Source organism: Natrix helvetica, assembly GCF_964273705.1.
Source record: "Natrix helvetica genome assembly, chromosome: 15".
In the NCBI taxonomy this organism is placed as follows: Eukaryota; Metazoa; Chordata; class Lepidosauria; order Squamata; family Natricidae; genus Natrix; species Natrix helvetica.
In genome coordinates this window covers 3,198,625-3,213,347 of record NC_138565.1, presented here as the reverse complement: position 1 = coordinate 3,213,347, position 14,723 = coordinate 3,198,625, and the positions used below count along the sequence as shown (strand labels likewise).

At 47.4% G+C, this 14,723-nt stretch overlaps 2 protein-coding genes across 2 annotated transcripts; one reads left to right on the top strand and one right to left on the bottom strand.

Annotated features, from left to right (window-relative positions):
- Nucleotides 1-316: 316 nt before the first annotated feature.
- Nucleotides 317-4,992, bottom strand: STPG3 (sperm-tail PG-rich repeat containing 3; the record flags this gene model as incomplete). The annotated part of the gene is made up of 6 exons (XM_081967094.1): nt 317-450; nt 1,768-1,861; nt 2,353-2,441; nt 3,272-3,441; nt 4,034-4,101; nt 4,909-4,992. 6 exons carry the CDS (start codon nt 4,990-4,992, stop codon nt 317-319), a joined length of 639 nt encoding a protein of 212 aa, XP_081823220.1.
- A 1,644-nt stretch (nt 4,993-6,636) lies between these two features.
- Nucleotides 6,637-14,410, top strand: ZMYND19 (zinc finger MYND-type containing 19). The gene is made up of 6 exons (XM_081967319.1): nt 6,637-6,873; nt 8,782-8,841; nt 9,382-9,488; nt 9,704-9,844; nt 11,282-11,462; nt 13,620-14,410. The coding sequence occupies exons 1-6, from the start codon at nt 6,823-6,825 to the stop codon at nt 13,761-13,763; spliced, it is 684 nt and encodes a 227-aa protein (XP_081823445.1). The 5' UTR covers nt 6,637-6,822; the 3' UTR covers nt 13,764-14,410.
- The last annotated feature ends 313 nt before the right edge of the window (nt 14,411-14,723 follow it).

The following is a 14,723-nucleotide window of genomic DNA, read 5'->3' as shown; positions in this document are numbered from 1 at the left end:
TACCTTAAGGTTAAGAAATGCAATGTGGCAGATGTTTTGGGTGAAAGTTTGTAAGTGTAAAATTGTCAAATGTGCTTTACTTCGTTTCCAATGGACTACGAGTGAGTTTTGTCCTCATATTTCTCATAGATTGATATACTTTATTTCTCCCTTGCTAATATAACTCGGCCTAATGCCCCAGAAGTCTTGTAAAGAGGAGAGGGTGTGCTTTTATGTCTTTTTTTTTTTTGCAAGCTTGTATTAACCGCAAGCAGCCCACAGATGTTACAAAGGAGACGAAAAGGAGCCCAGACTAATTCCGTTGTTGTCTCTAGCTTCACAGCGTTGAAAACGGGCCCGTTTCGTGCTTCTTGGGTCGCCTGACCCCTTGGATGTAGAAGCTGGGGCACCTAGGCAGACGAGCGTTGTACCCTTTGTCGACGTTGTAAGCCCCTGGACCTGGAGTCCCCTCTGCAAAGAAGAAAAGATGGTGGCAGGAGGTCATTTGATGTCTCTCCATCTCTGGATTTTGCTCTGAAGCTACCGTATTTCCCTGAAAATAAGATAGGGTCTTATTTTCTTTTGACCCTCGAAATAAGCACTTGGTCTTATTTTCGGGAAGGTCTTATTTTTGAGGTGCAGGAAGCGGCAAGCGTGGCCACCTCATGGCTGCTGCTGTGTTGCAGTATTTTCGGTGTGGTCTTATTTTTGGGCAATGGCTTCTTTTAGTGCATGTGCTCAAAAGCCCGATTGAGCTTATTATCCGGGGAGGTCTTATTTTCAGGGAAACAATTGAAGAGGCATGAAAATGGTACCCCAGGTTAGCAGGGACCCAGGTCTGGAGCTGCAAGGATCGTAGTTTATCTTAAGGCTTGCTTCGAACCCATCTGACATACTGTTTTTGTGGCGTTCCCCTTGGGGGAAGCTGTGGCCTTCCAGAAAAAAAACTTGCTTTATTCCTACGATTGAAAGGAACGGATTCCGATTCTCTTATCGAAAGTAGTTTTTGCTTTTGAAAAGGCCAACTGGACTGATTTTTGGAGGAGGAAGACGTTTCGCTTCCTATCCTGGAAGCTTCATAAGTTCAATAGTATGGGAGATGGGAAGTTATTGATAATTGAGATTAGTTGGTGGTGGGGAATGATTGGTTCTGACAGGAGGTTGGGGGGGAATGAATATTGTGTTTTATTTGCAGTCAGTTGGTCTTAACACTAAGAACCTTAGTGGCTATTTGGGGTTTTATTTCTGACCTTTTTTGGGGGATACAACTCTGACCTGCATGATGGAGAATGTTCGCCAAAAGGCAACCTGATTCTCTTGAGGTTCCTCACCTTTTTGGATCCATCTGTACAGAGTGAACGGGGCAGGGTTGATGATGATGGAGGGTGATCGGTGAAGCACAAGCGTGTAGGCACGGTCGATGTTATATTGATTGGGTCCAGGTTCATTTACCGTGCCTGCAGGGAGAAAATGGAGGTCACCTTCAAGAAGATTTATAGCTCGCGGTTGCGCGGTGGAGTCTTTGGCATTCTCCACGGTGGCAGACGTTTCGTTACCCACTTGCATTCAAACACACATTTATCTTAATAAATAAAAATAAATATTTACCTTTGGGATTTCCTATCTCCCAAATCTGAAACATGCCTGCCTCCAAGATCAGCCAAAGTGCTGTTGAGCTGCTTGCTCAAGGTTCCCCAGATGTTCCTCAACCTCCTGGGTCCCCTGGGGGCTTAGGGTGAACAAGAATGCCTTCCTGTCCCCGGATAATGTTTCTTGGGACCATCTCACCTTTGTTAATCAAACAGTATTCGCCCCTCTGGCCGAAGGTGAAGTTGCCAAGGTTGGTTCCTAAGAGTTGACCATATTGAGAAGGAGAAGGCCACTGGAGGGGTGGAAAAAAGCAAGAGAGGTGAATTTAGACCAGGGGTCACCAAACCTTTGGACCTCAGGGACCACTAAATTTATAATTTTAAATCCCGCGGACCACTAATATAATCTGCCTAATGACCGGCTGGGTGGGTGTGGCTAGATGGACATGTGATGGTGGGCATGGCCAACTTGATGTCACATGTCAAGGGGTGTCGCCAGCTTCTTCTCCCCACCCAGCCACTCCTTGCCTGGGCTCCTTAAGGCCCCAACAGGAAGCAGTTGTTGGAGCTAAGCAGCCACCAGGAGAGTTGGCAAAACAGTTCAAATTGGATCTGACCGAGAAGGAGGCTCAGCTCACTGAGGACTAGGACATTTTCTTGTCGGACCACCAGTTGGTGACCTCTTAATTAGAGCAGATCCACTGAACTGTCTGAAGTTTATTGATATCTGCCCATGACATCTGAAGGAGCTTCCAGAGGATCCTCCATTGAAAGCCACACGTACGTTGTTTTCGGTGCTGAAGTCCACTTTCCTCCAGAAAGGATTCTTGCTCATGTACCAAGACTTTTGCCAGGCGCGGCGCCCTCCGCCTTCTAGTGAAAATAACACAAAGCACAAGGAGAGAAGACTTAAAAAAAACTCTTGACAAATCTCACAACCAGTTCACCAAACGGCTCGGAAAGTTAAACAACCGGTTTTCCCGAACTGGTGCAAACATATGTACCCGAATCTGGTCAACTCTAAAGTTCACCACTAAAATTCGTCCCCAGATAAGGGTCAACAGAATTCAAAAGGAGTTGGACCATATATGGCACCCATTGCTTCTTGTCCTGCCCTCGGGTGCTTTGACTCCCTCTTCTTTGCGGCATCCCCTGAGATTTTGGAAGACTGCTATCATGTCACCCCTAGTCCTCCTTTTCACTAAACTAAACCTACCCAGTTCCTGCAACCGTTCCTCATATGTTTTAGCCTCCAGTCCCCTAATCCTCTTGGTTGCTCTTCTCTGCGCTCTTTCTAGAGTCTGGGATTAACATTTCATGTGATCTTGATTCTATCCCTCTGTTGATGCAGCCTAGAACAGTGTTGGCTCTTTTGGCAGCTGCTGCACACGGCTGGCTCCTATTTAAATGGTTGTCCACTAAGGACTCCAAGATCCCTCTCACAGTCACCACTATTGAGGGAGGTACCACCTCTACTGTACCTGTGCATTTGGTTTTTCTTGCTTAAAGGTAGAACCTTACTCTTTTCACCCTTGAATTTCGTTTTGTTAGATAGTGCCCAATGTTCAAGTTTGTCCAGATCCTACTGTATCTTAAGCCTATCTTCTGGAGTGTTGGCAGGTGGGCTGCTTGTCTGCCAGATGGAATTCATCAATGGTCCCAGAACAAATCACTACTTGGTGGTCCCTGCACCCCCCCAATACCTCGAGGAGGGGTCTTCCACCCAAACGTGTAGGATGGGGCGATGGTTTCTCTGCAGGCCATGGTGGGAGGGGAGTAAGCTGCTGGACCTGGACTGTCCGTGTTCACCACGAACTGCAACCGACCTTGGGCGTTTTCTTCTAAGCAAAGGAAGAAAAAGTTAGAAAGCGGTCTTAATTAAGACGGGCGATTTTCAAACAGAGTTTTAGAAGAGTTAAGAAGGAGAATGAGGCTAAGGAAGCCAGTTTGGCCCAAAGACACCTAATCAGCTTTCATGCCTAAGGCAGAACCAGAATTCACAGTTCCCCAAATTCTAGCAAGGTGCCTTAACCACTTGAATCAGACTGGCTCTATATTTCATTCAGACACATCATCTCCCGTGCTTGAACTGGACTAGATATGTATGAATTTGACCCCGGAGATCCATCAAGATCTATCCAGAGGAGACATGTGTCAGATTTCCTTACCTTGGAGGTTGTTTTAAGCATCTCCCAAATAATTGTATTTTAAAAACTTGCTTAAATAGGTGCATTGATCTTTGGGCTGGTAAAGGGCAGCATTGAACACTATCAAAACATGAAAAAGAATAAATAAAGTTTTGTCTGTAATCATCTTGAATTAGAAAACAGCTCCTGTAAGCCTCACGATTACTGCTAGGTGTCTCAAGTCACCCCACTGCTGTGCCGCTTCATCACTAAGGAGGTCACAAGGACTATATAAAAGGGAACCTGGAGCCATTGGTGCTGAAGGGTTGTTGCACTTACTGTTTTTCTTTCCGCTGTAAATGTCCGGGAATAAAGGGGTCCCACTCGTTTCTCTTCCTCGATGACCCCTGGAAACCAAAACCGCCAGAATTCACCCCATGCATTCCTCTGCAATTGGCTAGTCCTCCTCAATCAAAAATAATAATAAAAAAAAAAGTTGGGAAAGTGACAAGGATTGGGGATGCGAAAAATCAGTGTGTCACCCACAAAAACTCTGGAAAAACCCACAAAAAAATGGAGTTCACCCATCTACTTAAAAAATTCTGAATCAAGGAGGAAACCACTGAGATTCTTCCTTAGCTTTTATTGCATTAAATAAAATAAGCTATCTTGTACAGAATTTAGAGACGCGGCGGCTCAGTGGCTAAGACGCTGAGCTGGTCGATTAGAAAGGTCAGCAGTTCGGCGGTTCGAATCCCTAGCACTGCGTAACGGAGTGCCGGCAGGAACCCACCTCTAGATATAGATACGGTAAAGGTTCCCCTCGCACATCTGTGCTAGTTGTTCCTGACTCTAGGGGGTGGTGCTCATCTCCGTTTCAAAGCCAAAGAGCCAGCGCTGTCCGAAGACGTCTCCGTGGTCATGTGGCCAGCATGACTCAATGCCGAAGGCGCACAGAACGCTGTTACCTTCCCACCAAAGGTGGTCCCTATTTTTCTATTTGCATTTTTTACGTGCTTTCGAACTGCTTGGTTGGCAGAAGCTGGGACAAGTCACAGGAACTCACTCCGTTACGCAGCGCTAGGGATTCGAACCGCTGAACTACTGATCTTTCTGACCAAGCTCGGCATCTTAGCCACTGAGCTATCGGGTCCCTAGGGATATAGGTCGATCTTGCTGTTTGGTGAGAAAGATTCTACCTGCCTTTTACAAACCGGTGATGTTTGAGGTGTCTTTTTCTGGCTGCTGTCCAAGTATTTCTGAGCCATAAACTTGATATGTTTCTTCTGAGATTCCATTTCTAAGGCTCAGGGATGGAGACTGCACCATACTCGCTCACCTGGAATTGCAGATATGTGACATCAGTGGGTTCTCACGTCCGAGATTCCGTTTGGCCGGAGCGTGGCCATTGGTCACCTGTCAGTTGGATGTGGCAAGGTGGTATCTCTCAGGGATGCTGGAGAGGAGGCTGGATCATGGAGGATAGTTTGGGATTCTCCCATTCATTCATATACAAGCTGTGGTCTATAGGTAACGGTAAAGATTCTCCTCGCACATCTGTGCTGGTCGTTCCTGACTCTAGGGGGCGGTGCTCATCTCCGTTTCAAAGCCAAAGAGCCAGCGCTGTCCGAAGATGTCTCCGTGGTCATGTGGCCAGCATGACTCAAAGCCCGAAGGCGCACGGAACACTGTTATCCTCTCACCAAAAGTGGTTCCTATTTTTCTACTTGCATTTTTGATATGCTTTCGAACTGCTAGGTTGGCAGAAGCTGGGACGAGTCACGGGAGCTCACTCCGTTATTCTTAATGACCGCACGGTACACTCAACAACTGCAGCGCTTCATTTAAGAACCAGGTCAAAAAAAGTTGGTCATTTAACAACCACCTTGGTTGCCAATGGAAACGTCGCCCGTTTTGAAGCACGAATATGCTGATGCCCAGAAATAAATTCAAAATTGGGTTTATTGCACATTTGTATGTATGTATGTGTGTGCCTATATAATAGGCAAATATAGTAGACATATTTATTTATTTACTTAGTTTGTCAAACATGTACGAGACAACAGGTGTTAAGTATAAACATGGACATGAACACAGGAAATGGGCATGAATAAATGCATTTATTAATAAATTATTTATTGAATAATCAATAAATATATTGAATAGACACTTTTTAAAATGCCTATCTGTGCATGCCCACACACAGCTATGCCCACTTCTTCGCTCTCACACACTAAAACGCTCACACACAAACACACACAAAAAACCCCACACAAGCAGAAACAGACACACACAAACCCCCAAAAAACACATAAACACACACAACCCCCCCACACAGAGACAAACACACAAACAAACCACACACAAAATAAACACCCACACACAAACCCCTCAAAAACACACAATAAACACACACACAAAACACACATAAAAACAGAGGCAAAAACATGCACACACACATACAAAAACACGTGTGTGTGTGTGTGTGTGTGTGTGTGTGAATATCTCCTTAAAAGTGCAACAGCCCCCCCTCCAGAAAGGGCGACGTCTCCTTTAAAAGGCGGGCCCAGCGCCGCGCGCATGCGTCGGCCGGGCCTCCGCGGGAAGTCTAATAACCCGGCGAAGGAGGAGAGAGAAAAAAAGGAAGAAGGCGCCTGGGTGGGGCGGGAGGCGGGGCCGAGTAAAAAAAAAAAGGGGAGGGTGGGTGGGACAGAGAAAGACAGAGACAGCCGTGAGGTCATCACCCACGGTCGCCGCCGGCCGGGTCACGTGGCGGCCGTCGCGCCGTCGCGCGGGAGGCCGGCCCGGCCCCCCACCCCTCCGAGCGGTCGCGGGGCCGATGACGCAGCGCGCGCTGATTGGGCGGCGTCGGGCCGAAGGGGGCCGGCGGGCGGGCGCGGCGGGGCGTGCGGCCCCGCCCCCTCGCCCGCCCCTCCTCCTCCTCCTCCTTCTCTCGCTCCGGGTGTGCGCGAGGCGGCGGCGGCGGCGGCGGCGGCGCGTGGCCTCGTCGGCGTCTCCGTCCAGCGTGGCCTCCCCTCCTCCTCCTCCTCCTCTCCTCCTTTCCTCCTCCTCTTTCTTCTCCCCCTCTCCCCCCCCTCTTCCCTCCTCTCCTCGCCCAGGCCGGGGCCATGACCGACTTCAAGCTGGGCATCGTCAGGCTCGGCCGTGTGGCGGGCAAGGTGCGGGCCGCCCCCCTCCCTTCCCTCTCCCCCTTCCCTTTACGGGCCCCGTTTGGCTCCCCCCCGGGTCCCCTCTCCGCGCGCGTGACGTCACACCGGGCCCCCTCTGTGACGTCACCGCCCACATCGGGGGAGGGGGTTCCTCGCCCACCCCATCATCTCTCTTGGGGGTGGGGGCGCTTCCACTCCCCCCCCCACTCCCTTAGGGAGAAGAAGGGTCTCCCTAATAGCCAGACCTCCTTTTAAGTGGGTGGGGACTCCAACTCCCATCACTCCCTCCCTGGGAAGGATGGGGAGTCAGGATATTGGGTTGGGGAGGGTGACAACAGCCTGGCATGGAGACCCTGCCTGAAAGGAGCCGCCTTTTAATGGTTTTCTCATTAGGGGCGCCCTTGGATGGTTTTATATGCCCCCCCCAAAGATGGGGTCCCTTTGGGTTCCTTGGGAAAGGGAGGGACACCCTGGGGCCAAAATCTACCAAAGGGTTGGTCTCTGATGGGTCTTTTGGGGAGGGTTGAATTGGGATGTTTGCTGGGGTGGTGGTGGTTTAGAGTGGTTTTGATGCTGGGGAGGCGGGTTGACTGCTTTTTAGAATACAATAGAAGAGAATAGAGAGAAAAGGGAGGGAGGGAGGGAGGAAGAAGAGAGAAAAGGAAGGAAGGGGGGAGGAATAGAATTCTTTAATGGCCAAGTGTGATTGGACACACAAGGAATTTGTCTTTGGTGCCTATGCTCTCAGCATACATCAAAAGATGATACATTCATCAAGAACCATAAGGTACAACACTGAATGATAGTCATAGGGGACAAATAAGCAATTAGGAAACAATATCAATTGTAAGGATACAACCAACAAAGTCATAATCCTGCAGTCATAAGTGGATCCCCCAGATTGGAGTTGTGCTCAGCAATGGGCATCTCCAATGGGAGAAGGCTTTTCATCAGTGGATAAGCACCTAGTCATCATGTGTTTCACATGTTGTGTGTCTGGGATAGTCTTCATGAATTGTTTGATAGCTCCCACGCGAGCCTTATTTTTTGCTTCTTTTATTCTTGCTCTTTTCCTTTTGCTTTGTTGAAATTTCCTTTTCGTTTCTTCCTTTTTGTGTGTGTGTGTGTGGAGTTAGCCCCTGTGGCCAGATAGGCGGCCAATGTAATCATCCTAGTATGCCTATCGGGGGCCTTAGAAAGGACTGGATAGGTAGACAAAAATGCCACCTCCAATCTGAACATCTGGCTGACTGTGCCACAAACATCAACAACACGAATGATAACAGCAGAAAAGTTTTTGCCAGTGCTAGACGGTGAATCGAATTAAATATTAAATAATAATAGCAGCAGCCACGAAGATGCGCTCCGGTATATTTGACGCTTTGTGTTAAGCGTAGGAAAAAGTTGCATAGAGAAGCGGGGGGATTATCGAATACATTTTTTCATATAGCCAAGAAGCTGTGTGGGGTAATCTTATCTCACAAAAGAGCCGTCTTTGAAGAAACTTTCTGTGCAGCCTGTAGCTTCTGGCTGAAAAAGAAAGAAAACAGTTGATAGTCTTCCTTCCCTCCACTTGCTTCTCGAAGACCAAGAGGGGGAGATTCCCTCCATATCCTCAGAATATATGGCTGGAAATGCTGCCTAGATCTTGCTGCATCTTGCAGATTTCAGTAGGTGGAAGTATACTAATTGGGTAGAGACTCCCTAGAAAATGTTTGCTTTTTGAAACATTTCTGCTGATCTACTCCCTGTTAGAAGTTTTATTTATTTATTAGATTTGTGTGTGTGTGATTGTTTTCCTTTGAGTGTTGTTTCAAATTGTTTAGGGTGCTTAGGGTGTCTGAAATGTGTTAATTTACGGCAGCGTCGTCTTGCAAAATATTTCATTTGGATTTGTTTTCTTTTTTTTAATTGCAGACAAAATACACCCTGATAGATGAACAAGACATTCCTCTCGTAGAGAGCTACTCTTTTGAGGTAAGAATAGAGATCCCCCCCCCACCCCCCGGGTTAATTCTTCATTTTTTTCCCCTTAGTCAATCTGACCAGCTGGATGACCGTTCCCTCTTCCCCCAGCCTCATTTCTGAAGCACTTGAGATCTCCCATTTCAGTTCCAATATTCCAAGCTTTTGTGCACAGGCCATTGTTGATGTTTAGTGGTTTGACGCTACGATTGGAAGCGAGGGTTTCTGTCCCCACCTGTGTTTTTAAAGAAAACGTTGATTGTATTGTGATGTGGCCTTGAGTTGCGGCCACCGACCTTCTGGTGGAGCTTTCAAAGAGCAATCAACGCGGCTTGGTCTCGACAGGCTTTTTCTTATTATTATTATTATTTTTAAAAGGCTTCCACTAACTCTTCCCTCTAATTTCAATTACAAATGGCATTCATGGAACTTTGCAGCAGAGGTTTTTTACAGTATTAGAATGGTTGGTGATCTTGGAAAGTTGATGGGCGTGCAGATGCTTCGGGGGGAAAAAACAGAGAATGGATTATTTTATTTTATTTTCTGTTCCAGGCTCGGATGGAAGTCGACGCTGATGGGAACGGTGCTAGGATCTTTGCTTTTGCGTTTGACAAGAACCGAGGGAGGGGATTCGGCCGCCTGCTGCACGAGTTGCTGTGGTAAGTGTCGGCGTGCAAAGGAAACCCAGCAACAGGTGTCCAGAGAGAAGTGTGCGTAAGGGAGGTAGCCGCTTCATGGAGCTCGTGCGGGTTATACGTTTGGAGGGATAGGATCACGATCAGGCAAAGTATTAATTACTGCTCTATAGAGCCTTGGTTGATGCTCAGCCTGTTCCCCCCCCACAAACTGTAGGCTCTGTCCTTTCTTATTGCAGGGAGAGGCACCGGGGAGGCATTGCCCCAGGGTTTCAGGTGGTGCATTTGAATGCCGTGACGGTGGACAACCGTTTGGACAACTTACGATTGGTGCCGTGGGGCTGGAGACCCAAAGCGGAAGAAATCTCTAGCAAGCAAAGGTAAAATTCTCTCTAAAGAAATGCAGAGAGAGAAGGAGGAAGGGGAAACAGAATGTGAAGTTTATGAGTGCCTGCAATTTCATTTCATTTTCCTTCCCTTCCCTCTTTCCTTTCCTTCCCTCTTTCCTTCCCTTCTCCCTTCCCTTCCCTAGCTTTCTTCCTTTCCTTTCCTGCCCTTTCCTTCCCTTCTCTCTTTCATTTCCTTCCCTGCCCTAGCTGTCTTCCTTTCCTTTTCCTTCCTCTCCTTTCCTCTTCTTAGCTTCCCGTCCCTTCCCTTCCCTAACTTTCTTTCCTTTTCCTTCCCTCTTTCATTCCTTTCTCCCTTCCCTTTCCTAGCTTTCTTCCTTTCCTTTCCCACTTCTCCTTTCCTCTCCTTAGCTTCCCTAACTTCATTTCCTTCCCTTCCCTTTCATTCTCTTCTCCCTTCCTTCCCTTCCCCTCTTCTCCTTAAAAAAAGCTGTCAGTTGAGTTAAACTCCGTGGATGGAGTAACAAATAGACGGGAATGAAATCCTTTTCAGTGGCTGGAGGAAATTTTTGGAATTGTGTAAACATTTTTTAGGATCGTAACAGACGTGTTCTTCAATAATAAAGACATAAGTGTTCACACTCACACAGATAGGCTTTAAGAGTTGTCTAGCGGTTTTGAATCCAATATTTTGCTCCTTAGACTATTTGTAACTCAGGGTTGAAATGGAGGGTCCTTGGTGTTTCTGGTTGGGACGCTACATTTTGCTCCTTATTCGAAAGCAAAACACTGACCGATAAACATTATCCTTACAAATACAATAATCAGAAAACTTGATTAGTTCGTCTGTTGCTTTTTGAGTCCTTTTAAAAAAAAGAAAACAACAGATTTTCCAAGGTAAAGGTTCCCTTCAGACACATGTGCTAGTCGTTCCCGACCCTAGGGGGCGGTGCTCATCTCCGTTTCAAAGCCGGAGAGCCAGCGCTGTCCGAAGACGTCTCCGTGGTCGTGTGGCCGGCATGACTCAACGCCGAAGGCACATGGAATTCTGTTTCCTTCCCACCAAAGGTGGTCCCTATTTTTCTACTTGAATTTTTTACATGCTTTTGAACTGCTTGGTTGGCAGAAGCTGGGACAAGTCATGGGAGCTCCCTCTGTTACGTGGCGCTAGGGATTCGAACCATCGAACTACCGACCTTTCTGATCAACAAGTTCAGCGTCTTAGCCACTGAGCCACCTTTACCATTCCTGGTTACGTGGATCTAAATGAATGGAAAAAGGGTACAAGCCTATCATAGAAATAAAGATCAATAGAAAACTCCATTTGGGGTGTTATGGATGAATCTCTTAGAAGAGTTGGCTGCCCCCTTTGTGTAAATTGTCCTCACTTTTGGACTGTGTGAAAGGGTGAGTTTTGTTATCTCATCCTGCAGGAGAAATGCTTTAACAATTTGTTGTTGTCGTTGAAAGGGAACAAAGCTTATACTGGCTGGCGATACAACAGCTTCCCACCGATCCCATCGAGGAGCAGTTCCCTGTGCTGAACGTCACACGCTACTACAACGCTAACGGAGACGTGGTGGAAGAGGAGGAAAGTTCGTGCACATACTATGAATGTCACTACCCCCCCTGCACAATGATTGAAAAACAGGTACGTATCAATCCTTACACAGGGTCTCCTGGTGATTGGCTCGAAATCACCCAGGTGGTTTTAATGCCTGAGCTGGGACTAGAATTCACCGTCTCCTGGTGATCGGTCACCCAGGCAGCTTCCATATAGATGTTGGACTCTAGAAAGAGTGCAGAGAAGAGCAACAAAGATGGCGAGGGGACTGGAGGGTAAAACCTATGAAGAACAGTTGTAGGAATTGGATATGTCTCGTAGAATGAAAAGAAGGACCAAGGGAGACATGATAGCAGGCTTCCAATATTTGAGGGGCTGCCCCAAAGAAGAGGGAGTCAAGCTATTCTCCATCTGAAGGCAGGACAAAAAGCACCTAGAACTAAGAAGAAATTTCCTGTTAGAACAACAAATGAGTGGAACAATTTGCCTCTAGAAGTTGTGAATGCTCCAACCCAGGAGATTTTTAAGAAGATGTTGGATAGCCACTTGTCTGAAGTGGTATAGGGTTTCCTGCCTGAGCAGGAGGCTGGACTAGAAGACTTCCAAGGTCCCTCCCAACTCTGTTATTCGTGTCTAAAATGGAGCTAGAACTCATGATCTCCCGGGACCAGGGGAGACATGATAGGAGTCTTCCAATATCTCAGCGGTTGCCACAAAGAAGAGGGAGTCAAGCTATTCTCCAAAGCACCTGAGGGTAGAACAAGAAGCAATAGGTGGAAACTGATCAAGGAGAGAAGCAACTTAGAACTGAGGAGAAATTTCCTGACAGAACAATTAGTGGAACAAATTGCTTCCAGATGTTGTGAATGCCCCACACTGGAAGTCTTTAAGAAGATGTTGAACAACCACTTATCTGAAGTGGTGTAGGGTTTTCTGCAACTCCAGTTGCCTTCAGTCCACGCCTTCCCCCAGCACCTGGTGGAAACGTCCTTGGTTTCCAGGAGAAAGAAGTTTATTTTGGCTACAAGTCCCCAGCTATCTCTATTCCCCCCCCCCCTCATTCCCACAGCTATCTCGCTATGGCAGCCCTCTGAAGAGCACTCTAAAATGGCTTCAGGGTTGACACTAGGCCGAACTTGCTGCTTCTTTTAAGCCAGCCTAAGTTGTGGGACCATCTGGCATCTCTTGGTAGTGTTGTGGCCCACCAGCAACCAGCGGAGCTGGCAGCAGATTCGGACAGTGAGGAGGTTGGGGAGGAAGATGGGCCAGTCCTGGAGTCTGGGGAAGGCTCTGATGAGGGCTCTGTGTCGGAGGCAGAGAGGGGGCCAGGACCGTCTGACAGTTATCAGCTGCCTTCAGAGTCAGACATGAGTGAGGCAGAAGAACAACTGGAGCCTGTTCCCAGTGTGCGCATGCGCAGAGTTGCCAGAGGAAGGGAACAGCTAAAGAACAGGGGTCGACTTGGGAGTAAGGCCACAGGTGGACGGTGGAAATAAAAGAGGAGCGAAAGGGGAGTGGAGTTTGCAGGAGTTCAATTAATTGGTTCTTGACTCTCTGAGACTCCTGGCCAAATTTTGCAGATATCGGCCTGGCCACTCTCCAAACCAGAGAAGGTCTGTGACTGTAAATCCTCCCTTGAAAGACTTTGCTGGACATGAAGGAGCAGAATTCACAGTGAATTAATAAAAGGGGTTTTTGTCGGGACAGGGAGCTTACTTCAGACTCTTGGGAAGCCTCAGTCGGAAGGAAGGAAGGAAAAAGAAAGAAAGAAAAGAAAGAAAGAAAAAGAAAGGAAAGAAGAAAGAAAGAAAGAGAGAGAGAGAGAGAGGAAAGGAAGGAAGGAAGAACAGTGGGGAGGAACATGGGCCAGTCCTGGAGTTTGGGGAGGGCTCTGTGTCAGAGGCAGAGAGGGGGCCAGAGCCGTATGCCAGTTATCAGCTGCCTTCGGAGTCAGACGTCAGTGAGACTTTGGTGGATGTGAATGAGCAGAATTTACAGTCCATTAATAAAAGGGTTTTTTGGCGGGACAAGGAGTTTGCTTCATGCTCTTTGGAAGCCTCGGTCAGAACAGAAACCAAGGTGGACCTTATCAAATTGCCAAGCAAATCTGTATCCAGAAGCTAATATCCCCCATGGCTCCATTCATGTTCCAGTTTTTTGGGCTCAGCTGCATTGGGGTTTGGGTCTCTCTCTAGTTTCCCGGAAACGTCGCCTGATCCCTTTTGTCTCTCTCTCTCCCTCCAGTTACGCGAGTTCAACATCTGTGGCCGATGCCAGGTTGCGCGGTACTGCGGTTCGCAGTGCCAGCAGAAAGACTGGCCCGCTCACAAGAAACACTGTCGGGAGAAGAAACGACCCGTCCAGCAAGAACTGGGACCAGAGCGATGACCGGCTGGCCGAAACCTTCGCCGTAGAAGGGCTCCTTCCCTCCCCGGAGGGCGAGGGCGGGAAGGCGCCCGCTTTGCACAGACTGCTCACTTGAAGCCAGAGGCACTGACAAACAAGGAGAAAAAGAAAGAAAGAAAGAGAAGGAAAAAAAAAGACAAGACACACACACAAAAAGACCACCTGATGCTTGAGCAGAGGGAACCAGCTTTTCCCCTCTTTAAGTGTTAAAAAATCTCAAGCGGGGGAAAAAACGAGAGAGAGAGACTACTGTGGAAACTCTGCTAAGTTGCAGAGCTTCTTGTTATTTATATGTTAATATGTTTGTAAAGATTGTGTACAGGTTTCTGTTTCGTTTCCAGGGGGGTGGGGAGGGGATGTTTTTGTTTCTGTTTTTTTTTTCCCCGGGGAGGAGGGAGTTAGCAATGCTCTTTATCTAGGAATTATTTACTGTAAACGTTTCGGGTGAGAACACATTGTTGGTTGAACAAAATAACTTGTCTCGTAGCGAAAGCCTTTTTCTGCTCCCTGGGAGATTTCTAAAAAAAAATAAAAATAAAAAACCCGGGGATCTAGCACAGACATCAGCAGTTATAAATCTGAACAACTCTGCATGGAAGTTGTGTTTTCAAGTAAAGGATTGGAATGGATCGCTGACTTTTTATTTTTTAAAAACTTTTTGAGGATTTGCTTTCTCCTGACGTGGCCTGTTCCTTTTTAAAAAAAAAACATATTTCCCCCCACAATATGGAATTGGAACTGATTTGGGACTTCGGTCAGCTTCTGCTAATTATACTTGTAGTCCTCGACTTAACGACCCCAATTTGAGCCCAACTTACTCCGGGAGAGAAGCAATTTAGGAGAAATTCCCCCAGAATGATAATTACGATTACATCTGCGGAATAAATTGCCTCCAGAAGTTGTGGAGGCTCCCAACACTGGAAGCTTTCAAAGAAGAGATTA